Source organism: Enhydra lutris, unplaced genomic scaffold (assembly GCF_002288905.1).
Source record: "Enhydra lutris kenyoni isolate GAN:26980312 unplaced genomic scaffold, ASM228890v2 scaffoldscaffold39, whole genome shotgun sequence".
Classification (NCBI taxonomy): Eukaryota; Metazoa; Chordata; class Mammalia; order Carnivora; family Mustelidae; genus Enhydra; species Enhydra lutris.
The window spans coordinates 28585335-28601065 of record NW_019154123.1 but is presented as its reverse complement, the minus strand read 5'-3'; the positions used below and the strand labels follow the sequence as shown (position 1 = coordinate 28601065).

Below are 15731 nucleotides of genomic sequence, written 5' to 3'. Positions count from 1 at the left end.
ACTGGACAGCTACTTTTGCTGTCACAATGGCCTCTTCAGGCACTTCTTTCTTCCTCACTGGAGTCACTTATAATTGCATTGCCAAATTTGCATTACTTAGTATTTCCCATTTCTCTTGAGAATACATCCCAATTTCTCTAAAAACAGGTTATAACCTTGGCATGGGGCACCTGGGTGGTTCAGTCAGTTGGGCATCTGACTCTGATTTCAGTTCAGGTCACGATCTCAGGGTCCTGGGATGGTGCTCAATGGGGAGTTGGCTTGTGATTCTCCCTCTCCCTCTGCCCCTCCCCCTGGTTGCACACACACACTCTATCTCAAATTAATCTTAAAAAAAAAAAAAGCTATACCCTTGGCATAATTACCCTGACATTGCTTAAAATTTGTCTGAAATCCAGTTAAAAATTCCTTTCAGAAGTGACTTCCCTCCCAAAATCAGTTTTTTTTTTTTTAAGATTTTATTTACTTATTTGATAGAGAGAGATCACAAGTAGGCAGAGAGGCAGGCAGAGAGAGAGGAAGGGAAGCAGGCTTCCTGCCGAGCAGGGAGCCCGATGCAGGGCTCAATCCCAGGACCCTGAGATCACGACCCGAGCCGAAGGCAGCGGCTTAACCCACTGAGCCACCCAGGCGCCCCCCCCAAAATCAGTTTTATTACTGCGTAGTCACATCTCCTCTTGACTGAAATTGTAGTGCCCAATTTGATCACCTATCTCATTGTTTGTATAAGAGCTAACATTTCCTATGGATGTACTATATGACAAGCACTATATTAAAAGACTTCCTATATATTCTTAGATTTAATCCTTGTGAACCTAATGAGGAAATACTATCATTATCTAATTTTACTGGTAAGGTGGCAAAGATTTAAGTAACTTGACTAAAGCCACATAGTTACTAAATAAAAGAGCTACACTCTGAGCCCAAGTCTGTCTGAGTTAAAAAAACAAAACAAAACGAACCCCAAGTTTTTTCTACTATACCTCCTAGCCATTCACACGTAGGCTGACTTTGAAGAGGGTGGAGAGTGAGATGTCTCAGTTTAAGGTGGCTTATAAAATGCAATGATTTAAAAAAAATAAACGTATCAGATTTTGTAAATCATGTATCAGAACTATTTCAAATTAATTACCTTGAAAGCTTTAAAGTTTGGGAAGTTTTCTTACAGAACAGTTTCTACAACTTTTTACTAGTCTTTTTTTTTTTTTTAAGTATTTTATTGGGATGCCTGAGTGGCTCAGTGGGTTAAGCCACTGCCTTTGGCTCAGGTCACGATCCCAGGATCCTGGGATCGGGTCCTACATCGGGCTCCTTGCTTCGCAGGGAGCCTGCTTCTCTCTCTGCCTATGCCTGCCACTCTGCCTGCTTGTGCGCACTCTCTCTCTCTGACAAATAAATAAAATCTTTGAAAAAAAAAACTATTTTATTTATTTATTAGAGAGAGAGAGAGCAAGCTCACAAGGAGGGGAGAGGCAGGCAGAAGGAGAGATAGGCTCCCTGGCAAGCAAGGAGCCCCACGTGGGACTCATTTCCAGGACCCTGAAACCATGACCCGAGACGAAGGCAGACACCCGACAGACTTAGCCACCCAGGTGTTCCCACTAGTCTTTTAAATATCTTCAATACTGGTCAAATATTCATTTTTGAGAATCTTTTTTAAGAGGGTGCAAAGCAAGGCTTATTGAGTGATAGTAAAGTTTACTGAATGATAAAGAGTAAAAAGCTCCTAAAGAGAAAGGGGACCTGAGAGGGTTGCAAAGAATAATTTCTATTTTGGAAACAGCATGGTCATTTGGAACCAATTCTTATAAATCAGAAACAGTGATTTAGGGTGATATAATATCTTAGTACATGAGGGCATGGCTTTGGAGTATGACAGTCATAAATTTGAGTTAGAACCTTACCACCCTAACTTCTACTAAATTATTTAAATTCTCTGAACCCTACTTCTCTCATCTGAAAAGGAAAAAAGGGAATCACTTCTTGGCCTCCTGGCTAAGATGAAGTGAAAAGGAAGAAAGATATCATCTATCTCACAACCACTGTGAAGATTAAGTGAATCTGGCTGTATGTATGTTACATATATATACATAAAATACACATGCGAGGGTCTGGGTGGCTCAGTCGGTTAGGTGCCTGCCTCCAGCTCAGGTCATGATCCCGGGGTCCTGGGATCCAGTCCCATATCAGGCTCTCTGCTCAGGTGGGAGTTTGATTCTCCCTCTGCCCCTCCACCCTCCCCCACTCATGCTCATGTGTGCTCTCTCACTCACAAAAATAAATAAAATCCTAAAAAAAACCCACACATGCATGATAAATAATAAACATTTTTCTCCTCTTCTCTACTGTTATTTCATTTATGTATTTATTTGACAGAAGGAGAGAGTGTGCTTGCAAGCAGGGAGAATGGCAGGCAGAGGGAGAAGCAGACCACTGGCTGAGTAGGGGGCCAACACAGGAGTCCATCCCAGGACCTGGAGATCATGACCTGAGCCGTGGCAGATGCTTAACTACTGAGCCACCCAGGTGCCCCTCTACTGTTATTTTAATCATTATTTCAAACTGTGAACCACATATGATAAATCTGTCATTTATAACATTTGTAAGAAAGCAAGAGATTTTCGGTTTATCCATTCCCCAGCTATTGATTTTTTGCTCTAAATTATATGAAACAGTATTTTGACATTAGTGAACGTCAGTGGGCAACTTACCTGTGGAAACCATCTTTCAAAACTTCTTGCCTCAAAATAATTTCTGAACAAGTAGCCCTTATGCCTATAAGAATCAGAAGATTTCTTAAAATAAGCGGTCAGTGAAAGAACATTTAAATAATTAGAAAATAATTGCTTGAATAGGCTTTACTTGCCTGGAAAATCTAACCAACCTATAAACAAAAGAAAAACTTTTTAAGATTTAAAGAATTTGAGCTATCTAAAATGCTACTTCTAATATAGCAGAGGCATCTAGAACATTGACCTTGGAGTAATACTGCCTAATTATAACCCCAGTCTGTCCCTTAAAGCTATGTGACTTTGGACAAGATAGTTTATTTCTCTGCTATTTGTCATGAGTATTTAATACATGTAGAAGCACTTAGAACAGGGCTTACCAGATGGTAAGAGCTCTGTATAAGTGTTTGTCATTAACACTGTTTTTTCAGATGATCCCAGGACACCAAAAGGAACAGACTGGCTAAAGAGCCAGGAAATCTGTTTTAATCCTGATTCACTGAAACCCTATTTTAGATACCTACTGCCAACTTTTGTATCCTATCGTCCACACCTGTAAAACTGAGAAAATGGTACACTTACACCTTGTGGAGATGTTGGGAAGGTTTAAAACAGAGAAACAAAAACTTGAGGGTTTTCAAAGATTCAAAGGGTTCCTTTTAAACTTAGAATAACCCAAAATCTCACTGTAATGACACCATGCAGAATTCAGATGTTAAAACTATTATTCAAGGTCAGCATCATAAAATTAAAAATTCAGGGGCACCTGGGTGGCTCAGTCAAACGTCCAGTTCTTGATTTCAGCTTAGGTCATGATCTCAGGGTTGTGAGATCAGCCCTGAGACAGGGCCTGCGCTGGGTGTTGAGCCTGCTTAAGATTTTCTCCCAAATCCAAATAAATAAATAAATAAATAAATAATTCCATTACTAATGACCATCAACTGTTCCGGGTACCCTGCTATATGGAACATTAATTCATTTTCAAAAGCTGGAAGTGCACTAACATTAAAACAAACACAAAAGGGACGACTGGGTGGCTCAGTCGGTTAAGCTGCTGACTTCTGTTCAGGTCATGATCCCAGGGTTCTGGGATCAAGTCCCACATCGGGCTCCTTGCTCAGTGGGGAGCCTGCTTCTCTCTCTGCCTCTGCCTGCACTTTGCCTGCTTGTGCTCTCTCTGACAAATATTTTAGTATACGTGCTGCCGAAGCGAGCACTCTCTCTGACAAATAAATAAATAAAATCTTTAAAAAAACAAACAAAAAAAAAAACCCAAACACAAAAAAACCATATACTATTATGTATTGCTAAGTCTTTTAGATTCATTCCTGAAAAGACGCACACACACACACACTCACAAAGATATGAGAGCACCAAAATTTACAAGGGAAGGAAAAATAATATTTATTAAATGACATCCATGACAAATCCTCTACTTGGGGCTTTCACATATTTTAACTTTCACAACCCAGCAAAATAGGCGAAATTACTGCCATTTGCACACGGGAGGAAACTGATTAACAAACAGTTCTCACTGGCTCTAGGCCATACTACTAAGTTACTGATTAGAAGCAAGATCTCCTAGAGTTTTAAAGCCTAAGATATTTCCACTTTCCTAGCTATCTAAGAAAACCCTTATTTGCTTCAGAGAAGCATATATAATCATTTCCTAAAAATACCTTTGGGTATCTTTTTTACAAATCCAGATGTTCCACTATGTTTAATTTTAATAGGGATGGAGAGTCAGGATTTATATCTATCTAGAACTTAAATTAGAAAAAAAAAAGTCAGATTAATAGGCTTAAATTCTGTTGGGATATATACTGGAGAATACTAAACCCCTTTCATCTCGGGATGGTAGAAAGGTTAATTCACAAACAGTATAGCAAATAGATTATTCATAATTTTTTAAAGCAAAAATACCATTTTCTTTTTTTTGAAGATTTTTATTTATTTATTTACTTATTTATTTATTTGACAGAGAGAGACACAGCTAGAGAGAGAGGCAGGCCTCCTTTTTTTTTTTTTTTAAGATTTTTATTTATGTATTTACTTATTTGACAGAGACAATGCTAGACAGAGGGGCAGGCTCCTCAGAGCAGGACCCCAATGTGAGGCTCCACTCCAGGACTCCAAGATCACGACCTGAGTCAAAGGCAGACGCTTAATGACTGAGCCACCCAAGCAAAAATATCATTTTCAAAATAAATTTGTTGCATCTGAATTGACCGTCAAGATTCTTCCTCTTTTTTTTTTTCTTTTTAAGACTTTTCCTCTTAAATATTACTTTATTTGATTACAGTGGCCAGAACTGGCTCTGGAAATTGACCTCTTTTTAATGATAAAAAACCAGGGCTGGAAGAGTCTTTAGAAATCACCAAGTCCTGCTGTTTAAAAATTCATTTTGGCTTCATAATACTTCAAGTAAATCTGGAAACCTAGTATGTGAAGACACAAAAACAGTGATTGACCCTAGTCTAATATTCTCACTTTACAGATGGAGAAACTTAACCTAATTTGTACTGACTTTCCTTATTGTAATTACTACTGCACTTCCCCACTACTCTGCAAGTTTTGCGAGGGTTGGGGCCATATTTAGCTCAGCGCTGGATCTACAGCGCCTAGGCACAGCACTTCGGCCCTCCGAGTCAGACCCAAAGAAATGAAATCAACTCACTTGTCCAGCCTGTAGTTAGAAGAAAAGCCCCAGCCCAATCCAATCTATTACAAAAAAATTTTTGTTAAAACTAGTTGTCCACCCCTTCCCACTCCCTCACCCCGTCAGTCTCTCCAGTCTGGACTGGGATTCTCACACCCCATAGGGCACTGTGGCCTTGCTGATCCTCTCAGGGGTCCAGAGCTTCATGCATCCCAAGACACTTGACGGCTGTACTGCCTTCCCGATATTTTAGTAATAGTACGGCCAGTACTACCTCTGAACGACAAAGCCCGACTCTCCAGAGACCCAATAGACGCCTCGGAGCAGTGGCTAGGCGGGTGGGAAAGGTGGGAAGCACGTGGCCTCCGTTCTTAACCTCCTCCTGGTCACCCAGCAGGTTCTAGGTCCGCGCGACGAGAGACACACCTCGGAGGACCTAGGTGTCCGGACAGCCCCCCACCCGCCGGTCTCCCAACCCCGTCCCTCGTTTACCAGCGTCGGTGGGGGTGGCAGAGAAGGCCGTGACGGGTGTGGTGAGTCCAGCCGCCTCCCAGAGGAGCAGCCAGGCCACCGCCCGGACAACCACGGCCGTGACAGCCAGGACGCTGGAGAACGCGCTCCCCACAGCGCGCGGGTACGAATTGCGGACTGAGGAGCCCGAGCACGCCTTATGTCGCTCCTAGAGCGTGCTGCCACGGAGTCCGTGACCGGCACGGAAGACAACGACACGCGCCTGAGGTCCTGCGGTTCCCCCGGTCCCCGCAGCTCTGGTCCCCCCCGAAACTTCCGGCGTTGCTGGAGGCGGCAACCTCACCGCGGTCTTTGCTCCCTTGTCACCCCGCCCCTCGCCGTCGGGTCAGGGGGAGGGGCGAGGAGCGGCGCACGCGCCGTGACGTACGCCGGGGCTGTTGCTGTGGGAACAGCTCCCTTGGCCCGCATCCAGACCCGGGCTCTGGAGCAGTCTTGCAAGCGGTATCGCAAGGTGGACTGTCTCCACCTCCACTTCCAGGTACGTGCGGATTCGGCCCTCCTACGGGGGAATTCACCCCACAGTCACGTCTGCGAGGCTATAGCTGTAGCCTCTTCCTGCAGCGCCAGGCTCTGCCCGGCCTCAAAGCCGAGTTAAGTTCTCTGTGCACTGCGGTTGGGGGGAAACAAGCCCCTCACGGCGGTTTTAAGCTCTTCCCCGCCACAGAAGATGCACTTTCTCTATTTTTCTAAGGGTAAGAAAGTCAGCCTTGCCGTAGCGGGGACGTGAGTTTGGGAGAGGATCGTCTCTCTATTGGCAAAATCCGTACACTTTTAGGTGCTGTGGGGGATGTTTAGTAAAATTATGGCGGTCACTGATTCCTGGGAAGAAAAGTATTAATGCCTATGAGGAAGAGTTAGGTAAATGTGTGGTCTGTCTTCTTGAATTGAAGTGAATCTGTAAGTAGGCCTAGATGCAGACTGGAGCTAGGACAGGTGTTTGCAAGAGGAAGGATGTCAGAATGTACCATTGGAAAGTGAAAATAGCAGTATAAGCATGATATTAAGAAATATGGAGATAAATTCTGGAAGAAACACTTAAAAGAATTGAAGCTGGTTGACTATGAAGAGAGGAAGGGCAGGGAACAACAGTTTTTTTGTTAATCCTTAGAATTATTTTACATTTTTAACAGAATATAAACATATTAGTACAAATAAAAGTTAAATTTTATTTTTTTAAGATTATTTATTTATTTATTTATGAGAGAAAAAGAGAGAGGCACAGAGTCGGAGAAGCAGGCTCCCTACTGAGCAGGAAGCCCAATGCGGGACTCAATCCCAGGACCTGGGATCATGACCTGAGCCAAAGGCAGACGCTCAACCATCTGAGCCACCCACGCGCCCCAAAAGTTAAATTTTAAAAAGAAAAGACTCTGTAGTAAAAAAAAAAAAAACATTGTTATCAATTGCATACATCAGTCATGAGTACAGCCATTTGCTTGAGTGTGTGGAATTTATATTGTGCTCAGTAGGATCTTTTAGAAGGCTTACTAACAGACAATATTTTAAGGACATGAACTGGGAGTAGTATTTGAAGAAGGGGGTGGGTGGGATCCTTTGTGTCAGATCAGAGCACAGTAATTTGAAATGGCAGTTCTTTATGATTAATTTCTTAAGAGTAAAAATTCTGATGTTCAAAAATAAGTGAAAAGTATGATGATGTATATCTTATGATATAAGGTGATGGTATATCCATAAGACAAAACACTTGACAGTCATAGAAATGTGTGTTTTAGTAAAGCATTAAAGGACAGAATCACGTAAGTTATTACATTTACAAGGCAGGAAGTAGATGTATAATGTAAAAAAATACTATACTAAAAAAACTATATGTGTAGAAAAAAACAAATCAAAGGTAATCATTATATATATGTTTCTTCCTCCTCCTCCTCCCCCACCTTACCTCCAGTCTTCTCCAATGTACTGTGTTCCTATGGTGATGCTCTAGAAAAATCAAGTTTATGAAGGTGTCATCACTCTATACTCCTTTACCTTTAGGTTCCTTGACATTTGCAAATCTTCCTGAGAATATCAAAGTCCTACCCAGAGCAGTCGCTATAATTAAGCGTATTTTGGCACTGGGCACCAACAACAGGGAATAGAAAGTATTAACTGCAAAATAGCTGTGTTTCTTGTAACTGAGAAAACATAGAGAGACAAATAAGTTGAAATAAAAATGATGTAAACTTTATTGACTTGTATATGTGGAGGTTGAATCTGTACCAGGTCTGCATTTTTTATCAGACCTGTAGACTATAAACACTTAAAGGATATACAGAGGCTGTGTCTTATATTAGTAGATTAAATTAAATTTTTAAAATGATTGTATTTATTTATTTGAGAGAGAGCTTGTGTGTGCGCGAGTGAGTGAGGGGAGGAGCAGAGGGAAAGGGAGAAAAGCAGGCTCCCCGCTGAGTGCAGTGGGCAGTGTGGGTCTCTGAGATCACGACCTGAGTGGAAACCAAGAGTGGGCTCCCTCAACTGACTGAGCCCCCCAGGTGCCCTTAGTACATTAAATTAAACAAGTATGTATGGTATTTTGCTGGGATATTCTGGGGAACAGTGTATATGTTCCCTGCCCTCATGCAGCATATACAATAGAAGGGAAGATAAGTGATTCAATAAGTAATCATACAAACCTTCATGAGTAAAATGGGAAAGTCCAGAGGAGACAGACCCAGTCTGATGAACCTCTCAGGACTTAATGTTTAAGGTTAAAAAATCATAGTATCTTGCCATAGAGGGTGCTTGTACATACTTGTTTAATTGATAAATAAAAAGATCCTGTAAGTTGATTCTTGGCCTGACTTCAGGTTCATGTACAATCTTTGGTTAAGAATGCAGTACACTAAGAGGTCCAGACAACTGTCCTTCCAGGCTCATGTGTGAACTAACCTACATACCTCATTGAACCAGGGATCCAACAACTAAGGATAACCCCAGGGCTATACTGAACTTTCAGGGTAGCTCTCAAAGTATTGAAGTTGACAGGCTGAGCATGCATGTCTAGAACTGGACTAGAGCCAGATCTGCTGGGGAGAAGGGGTACTGGGGAGTGTGATTTATTCAACACTTATTTTTTTTCCCCTTTAGCAGGAAGTCATTATGTGACTAACATATTTTCATCAGATTTCCTCTGATTTGCCCTGAAGTGCAGGTGAGAATGATGTGCACTGCCAAGAAATGTGGAATTAGGTTCCAGCCTCCAGCTATTATTTTAATCTATGAGAATGAAATGAAGGGAAAACGTCGCCAACGCATCATGCCAGTCCGAAACTTTTCAAAGTTTTCAGGTACCTCATGTTTTATCTTGCTTCCTATCTTAAATATTCTGTAAATCACTTATTAAGAATGATTTCAGTCTTGTAATAGAGCACCATGGCATTCAGAGTTAGACAGCCCTAGGTTCAAATCATGACTATCAGGGTAGGTAGGTAAACCCCAGCTAAATTGTCAGAAAGCTTCAGTCTCCTGATCTGTAAATGGAAATTGATAATCCCACCCTTTCAGAATTATGATATGGGTTAAATGAGATTGCATTATTCAATAATACTGACTCCCTTCTCTCCCTCCAAATGTGTTTTTTATTTGTCTTGATATTTTCTTGTCTTGATATTTTCTTTTCAGTACTAATATCTGAAACTGTAATAAATCCTTTTCATCTTAGATGTTTTCTCCAGTTGCAAGTGTTTGACATCTCCTTAAAGTGATTTTTAAGTTAAGGAAATAAAAAATGCATCCCTCTTCCCACACTCAAAGCTCGATATAAAAGAATAATAGTTCTGCAAAATTATTCATTCTGAAGCAGTCACTTAGCTACTTGGCTCTCACAGCAGATAATGCTTTCAGTAGTTTGCGATGTGTCTGTTGTGTATGGTATATAATTTTGTTTTTCTCTCCTAGATTGCAACAGAGCTGCTGAACAATTAAAGAATAATCCGCGACACAAGAGTTACCTGGAACAAGTGTCCCTGAGGCAGCTAGAGAAGTTATTCAGTTTTTTACGAGGTTACTTGTTGGGGCAGAGTTTGGCAGAAACAATGGAACAAATTCAACGGGAAACAACAATTGATCCTGAGGAAGACCTGAACAAACTAGATGATAAGGAGCTTGCTAAGAGAAAGAGCATCATGGATGAACTTTTTGAGAAGAATCAGAAGAAGAAGGATGATCCAGATTTCGTTTATGACATTGAAGTTGAATTCCCACAGGATGAACAGTTGCAGTCTTGCGGCTGGGACACAGAGTCAGCTGATGAGTTCTGATACCAAAAACTCAAAGAATTAATTGAGCTAGCAGAAACTGCATGTTTATACAAAGGATGTATAAACATGGTTCTAGAAAATCTGTAAAGAACACTAAATGTACATGTTGGGTCAAGTTTGGATTGACCATGTCACTTTTCAAAACCAGGACACGTATCTACTGTGTAGATTCATGAGGAATATACAAAAACCAGAATATAGGAATCTGCCTTTAAGGAGCTCACAATCTAATTGGAAGATAACTCAGAATCTTGTGAAAAACTAATTAACAGAATTAGGCAACAAAAAGATTAGAGTCAGATGCTTGATAAAAGTTAAAGGGGGTCAGAGCCTAGATGATGTTAGGGTTAGAATAGTCAGGGAAGACTGAGTCCTTTAGTAGAGAGATGGGACTTTGTCTGGTCCTCAAAATGGTAGTGTTTGGATAGAAGTTTTTAAGATTGCAGATGAGAGAAGCTGGGAGAAAAAGGGGGCTTTGGGGAGGGTAGTGGTAAAGAGATAGGGACTAGAACATTTTATTTGAGGAACAGTAAGCAAATTATAGTTTGGTAAGATTGGAGGGTATTTATTGTTACCAGGGAATTACCCTGTGTGCATTATGTTTTTATATGTATTGGACTCTGGAGTAGGAGACCAGCCCTACAGAATGCCCTGCTGCTGCAAGGGGGTGTCATCTAATAGACAGTAGGGGAATTCTGCCACTCCAGGATCAGGAAACCTGTACTAAAGATATTCTGAAATCCTGAAGGTCTTCCCATAACTGATGTGGTTTGTTTGTAACATGGGAAATCTAGCCATAATGAATAAATAGGCATTGCCAGTTTAGGCCTATTCATGTGTTTGGATCTACAAAGAGAAGATCTTTGTTGAACCAGGTTATATGTGTACAGATACATCTTTCTTCTCATTAGAATATTGTTTAATTGGCAGATATTCCATGTTTTCTGCAAGGAGATTAATACTCATTAAATAAAGCTGTAAAAATTACTCTTTCCACCTATTCATCTCCACTGTCTTTACCAGTAAAAGCCCCATGAAAGGGGTCACTCTTATAGTGGTATCACAAGGGGCTTAAGATGGTCAGGCATCATATGTATATTTGCCAAAGGTAGCAAAAAAATTTCAGAATTAGAGATCTCCTATATCTACACAGTATTCCATGGTACAGATGTAGATGATATATTTTAAAAGTTGACCTTAAGTTGTTTTTCCTTTCACTATTACAAGCAACGCCACAGCAAATAACCTTGTACATTCTCTGTTCTGTGTACTTGTAAAACTATAAGTAATGCCTAGAAGGGAATTGCTGGGTATGTCTGTTCCAAATTTTAATAGATAATTGCTAACTTGTCCTTAAAAGAAGTTCATTCATTCATCCATCCATTCAGTATGTGTACTTAATGAACACATATTACATGCTGAGCTGTATTATTCTGGAGTCTGAGTACGTAGCAGTATACACAACAAAGTGCTTGCCTTTACAAGGTTTACAATCAAGTGGCAGAAGAGAGACATTAAACATAAATACAGAGAATAATGTCACATATGTGCTTGAAATTAAAAACATGGTAAAAAGACAATGATGGAGGGGTTGGGAGCCACTTTTTTTGACAGCGATCAGAGAATGCCTCACTGTAAAGGTGGGACATTTGAGTAAAGACCTGAAGGAGGTTAAGGAAGAAATGATGTGCATTTCATGAGTTGTAGAGAAAGGTAGGTGTGTGGGCCCCCAGAGCTGGAATGTGCTTGGCTTACCAAGGAAGAACAAGGACGCAGATATGGCTAATACAGACTGAGGAGGAGAATAATGATAGGAGATGAGGTTGGAATGTTCTTACCAATGCGTAGTACTTCCATGAAGGCTGTACCAACTTAAACTGTTGGCAGTACATGAAAGTACCCGTTTTCCCCACATGAGCATCAACAGATAGTGTTCTCAAACTTGTTGATCTTTGCCAATTTTATAATCTAAAAACGGCACCTCATGGTTTTAATTTCTATGTCTTTTATTATGAGTGAGATTGAGCATTTTCATACACTTAAGGATAATTTTTTATGACAACATGTCATTTGCTCATTCTTCTGTTGTGTTACTGGTCTTTTTCTTACTGATGAGTAAAAAGTTCTTTATTGGGGCACTCGGGTGGCGCCGTCAGTCAAGCGTCTGCATTCAGCGCTGGTCATAATCCCAAGGTCCTGAGATTGAGCTCCGCATTGGGCTCCCTGCTCAGTAGGGAGTCTCCTTCTCCCTCTCCCTCTGCCTGCCACTCCCCCTGCTTGTGCTCTCATTGTCAAATAAATAAATTCTTTAAAAAAAAAAGTTCTTTATTAAGGAAAATAGCCCTTGGTCTGTGATAGGAGATGCAGATACTTTACCTTTGTCATTTGTGTTTTGACTTTGTTTATGATTTTGTTTCCAGGCAGATTTTTTTTAAGTCAAATTGATCAATATTTTTCTCTGTGTTTCTGCATTTTTGTCATACTGAGAGAGGCATTCCTCACTCCCAAGTTTTTTTTTTTTTAATTCCATGGTATTTTCTACATAGAAGTTTATTTTGGTATAAGATAAAAGATGTGAATCCCAACATTACTTCCAGATGCCCAACCAGCTGTCCGGCACTACTATATACCGAATTACCTATCTTTCCCCCATTGAGTTCAAGTGCATGCTTTATTATATACAAGTTCCCATATGTGTCAGAATAGTTATCTTTTGATTATATTAATGTCATCTATAGCACATTCCCAATCTATGTTTTTTGATGTTTATTGAGCACATCCTGTGAAGAGCTACAGTAAGATACAAAATGGGCCATAACTTTTGCCTTTGAGATATTAACATAGTTTACCAAAACAAGAAAACTAGCATATATGAGCTAGAGGTACTGACTGTCTAAAGCAGGAGGGGGAGATCATGTGAGCTGAGCAGTTGTGGATTTTTTTTTTCTTATGTACCTTATCCAAAGCAAATTCTGCTGACCCCTTTCACATTTTTTTTTCCATTATAAAATGAATATATACTCAATACCATTATCTTTTTTTTTAAGATTTTATTTATTTATTTGACAGAGATCACAAGTAGGCAGAGAGGCAGGCAGAGAGAGAGGGAGAAGCAGGCTCCCCGTGGAGCAGACTGCCCGCCATAGGGCTCTATCCCAGGACCCTAGGATCATGACCTAAGCCGAAGGAAGAGACTTTAACCCACTGAGCCACCCAGGCACCCCTCGATACCATTATCTTAAAAATTTAGATAGAGTGTAAAAGTAAAATCGGAAAATTCTCAACTTTACTCAATTCCAACTCTGCAGAGAATTTGGCTTCCCTAGAGGGCTCTGGATCCCATCTTCTGTTGTGGCCTTGCCTCACCAGTATTCTTTCTCTCTGCCTCTGTCTTTCTCATTTTCAGCTTCATTCCCTTCTGGCTCATTCTCTACAGTCTGTAAACATGCATAAGTTCTTGCCATATTAAAACAAGAAAACATCACTTTGCCTTTCTTTATCTCATATCGAATCTAACCAAATTATCGCTCATCTAGTTATTAGATAAATCTAACCCTTCCCTGACTACTGCACCCTTTAGAGCAGATCTGTCTGTAGTCTGATTCTAGATTAGATTAGACTAGACATGCTCAGCCTATGAAACTCAATACTTTGAGAGCTGCCCTTAAAGTTCAGTTTGGCTCTGGCTTCTTCTCACTCTGTTGGATCCCTAAGAACCTCTGGTTCATTGAGAGGTGTAGGTTTGTTCACATGTAAGCCTGTAAATACAATTCAGTTTGGATCTCTTAGTGTACTTAATGTACTGTAGTCTTCACCAAAGATTGTATATAAATCCCTGGGTCAGCATAAGAATTGAGCTAAAGGGTCTTTTCTATTTACCAATTCAGCAAGTATGTAATCAAGCACCAGGCACATCAAGGTACTGAGTGGTCACCTTAAAACATTATGTCCTGAGAGGTTCACCAGATCTGCTCCCTTGCACTTTTGCAATTATTTTACTCAGGTTTTTTGGTAATTATTTCATCATGTACCTAGTATTTTGACAAAAGTAGTAGATGAAAATTGAGGAAAGGTCACTGGATTTGACAACTAGGTCTCTGTTAATATTCAAGAATGAAGATTGGGGGCACCTGGGTGGCTCAGTGGATTAAGGCCTCTGCCTTCGGCTCTGGTCATGATCCCGGGGTCCTGGGATCGAGCCTCGCACTGGGCTCTCTGCTCAGCAGGAAGCCTGCTTCTCCTGCTTCTCCCTCTCCCACTCCTCCTTGCTGTGTCTCTGTCAAATAAATAAAATCTTTAAAAATAAAAAATAATTTTTAAAAAAGAATGAAGATTGAAGGGGGTGATTGGATAGAAATTGCAGGATAGGGACACCTGGGTGGCTCATTCAGTTAAGTGTTTGCTCTGACAAATAAATAAAATCTCAAAAAAAAAAAAAGAAAAAAGAAAAAGAAACTGCAGGATATTATGAAGGAAACATAGGATCATAGACCTAGATGAGAAAGCTAAAACGGGGGGTGGGGGGGTGGAGAAGCTGAAACTATATAACTTTTAGAAGAAAATAAAGAGAGAATCTTTATGACCTCTGTGTCTCACTTCAGGCTATTTTAACACCATAAACCGGGTGGCTGCTAAACAACAGAAATTTATTCCTCATACTTCTGGTGATTGGAAGTCTGAGAGCAGGGTACCAGCCTTGTCTGTTTCTGGTAAGAAGATCTTCCATGTTGCAAGCTATGCACTTGCAGAGGACAGCAAGCCAGCTCCTTCATGTCCCACTTTAAGGGCACTAATCCCATTCATGAGAGCTCCACCCTTATGACTCCATCAATTCTAATGACCTCCCAAAGGCCTACCTTATAATACCATCACTTTTGGGGGTTAGGACTTCAACATATGAATTTTGAGAGGACTAGTAAATATTCAGGGCATAACACTAATTAGGTAGAGATCTTTGATTTGATACAAAAAATCTGATTTGTAAAAGGAAAAAATATATGTATTGGATTCATCAAAAATTTTAAAATTTTGTACTCTGAAGACAATGTTGAGAACATAAAACAGACTGAAAGAAAATATCCACAGATCATATAACTGAAAAAGCACTTGTATCCAGCATATAAAGAGAACTCTTACAATTTGGAGTGCCTGGCTGGTGAGTCAGTGGAGTATTCAATTCTTGATCTCAGGGTTGTGAGTTCAAGCATTCAAGCCCCATGTTGGGTGTACAGATTACTTGAAAATAAAATCGTAGGGGCCCCTGAGTGGCTCAGTTGGTTAAGCATCTGCCTTCCACTCAAGTCATGATCCCAGCCAGGGTCCTCGAATTGAGCCCTGCATCGGGCTCCCTGCTCAGCAGAGAGCCTGCTTCTCCCTCTCCCTCTGCCTGCCACTTTCCGTACTTGTGCTCTCTACCTCTCTGTCAAATAAATAAATAAATTCTTTTTAAAAAATAAAGTCTTAAATAATTCTTACAACTCAGTAATAAAAGAAAGAACCCAATTTAAAAATGAACAAAAGATGGATGCCTGGGTGGCTCGGTTGGTTGTG

General features: G+C 40.5%; 2 protein-coding genes across 2 annotated transcripts in view; one reads left to right on the top strand and one right to left on the bottom strand.

The window, feature by feature from the left end:
* LOC111155033 (phosphatidylinositol glycan anchor biosynthesis class X) overlaps positions 1–6067 on the bottom strand; it is a gene marked incomplete at its 5' end in the record, with an annotated part of 37906 nt that extends 31839 nt beyond the window's left edge. The window contains 2 exons of the mRNA XM_022515047.1: positions 2712–2775; positions 5881–6067. Coding sequence (XP_022370755.1) covers positions 2712–2775; positions 5881–6067 — 251 coding nt within the window. The remainder of the gene's footprint in view (positions 1–2711; positions 2776–5880) is intronic.
* Positions 6068–6122: 55 nt separating this feature from the next.
* On the top strand, positions 6123–10181 carry LOC111155132 (centrosomal protein 19; the record flags this gene model as incomplete). Its single annotated transcript, XM_022515202.1, is given in 4 exon segments — positions 6123–6161; positions 6163–6397; positions 9069–9209; positions 9820–10181. Coding segments are annotated over 4 exon segments (777 nt in total), but the record flags the coding sequence as incomplete, so codon positions are not given.
* Between the last annotated feature and the right edge of the window lie 5550 nt (positions 10182–15731).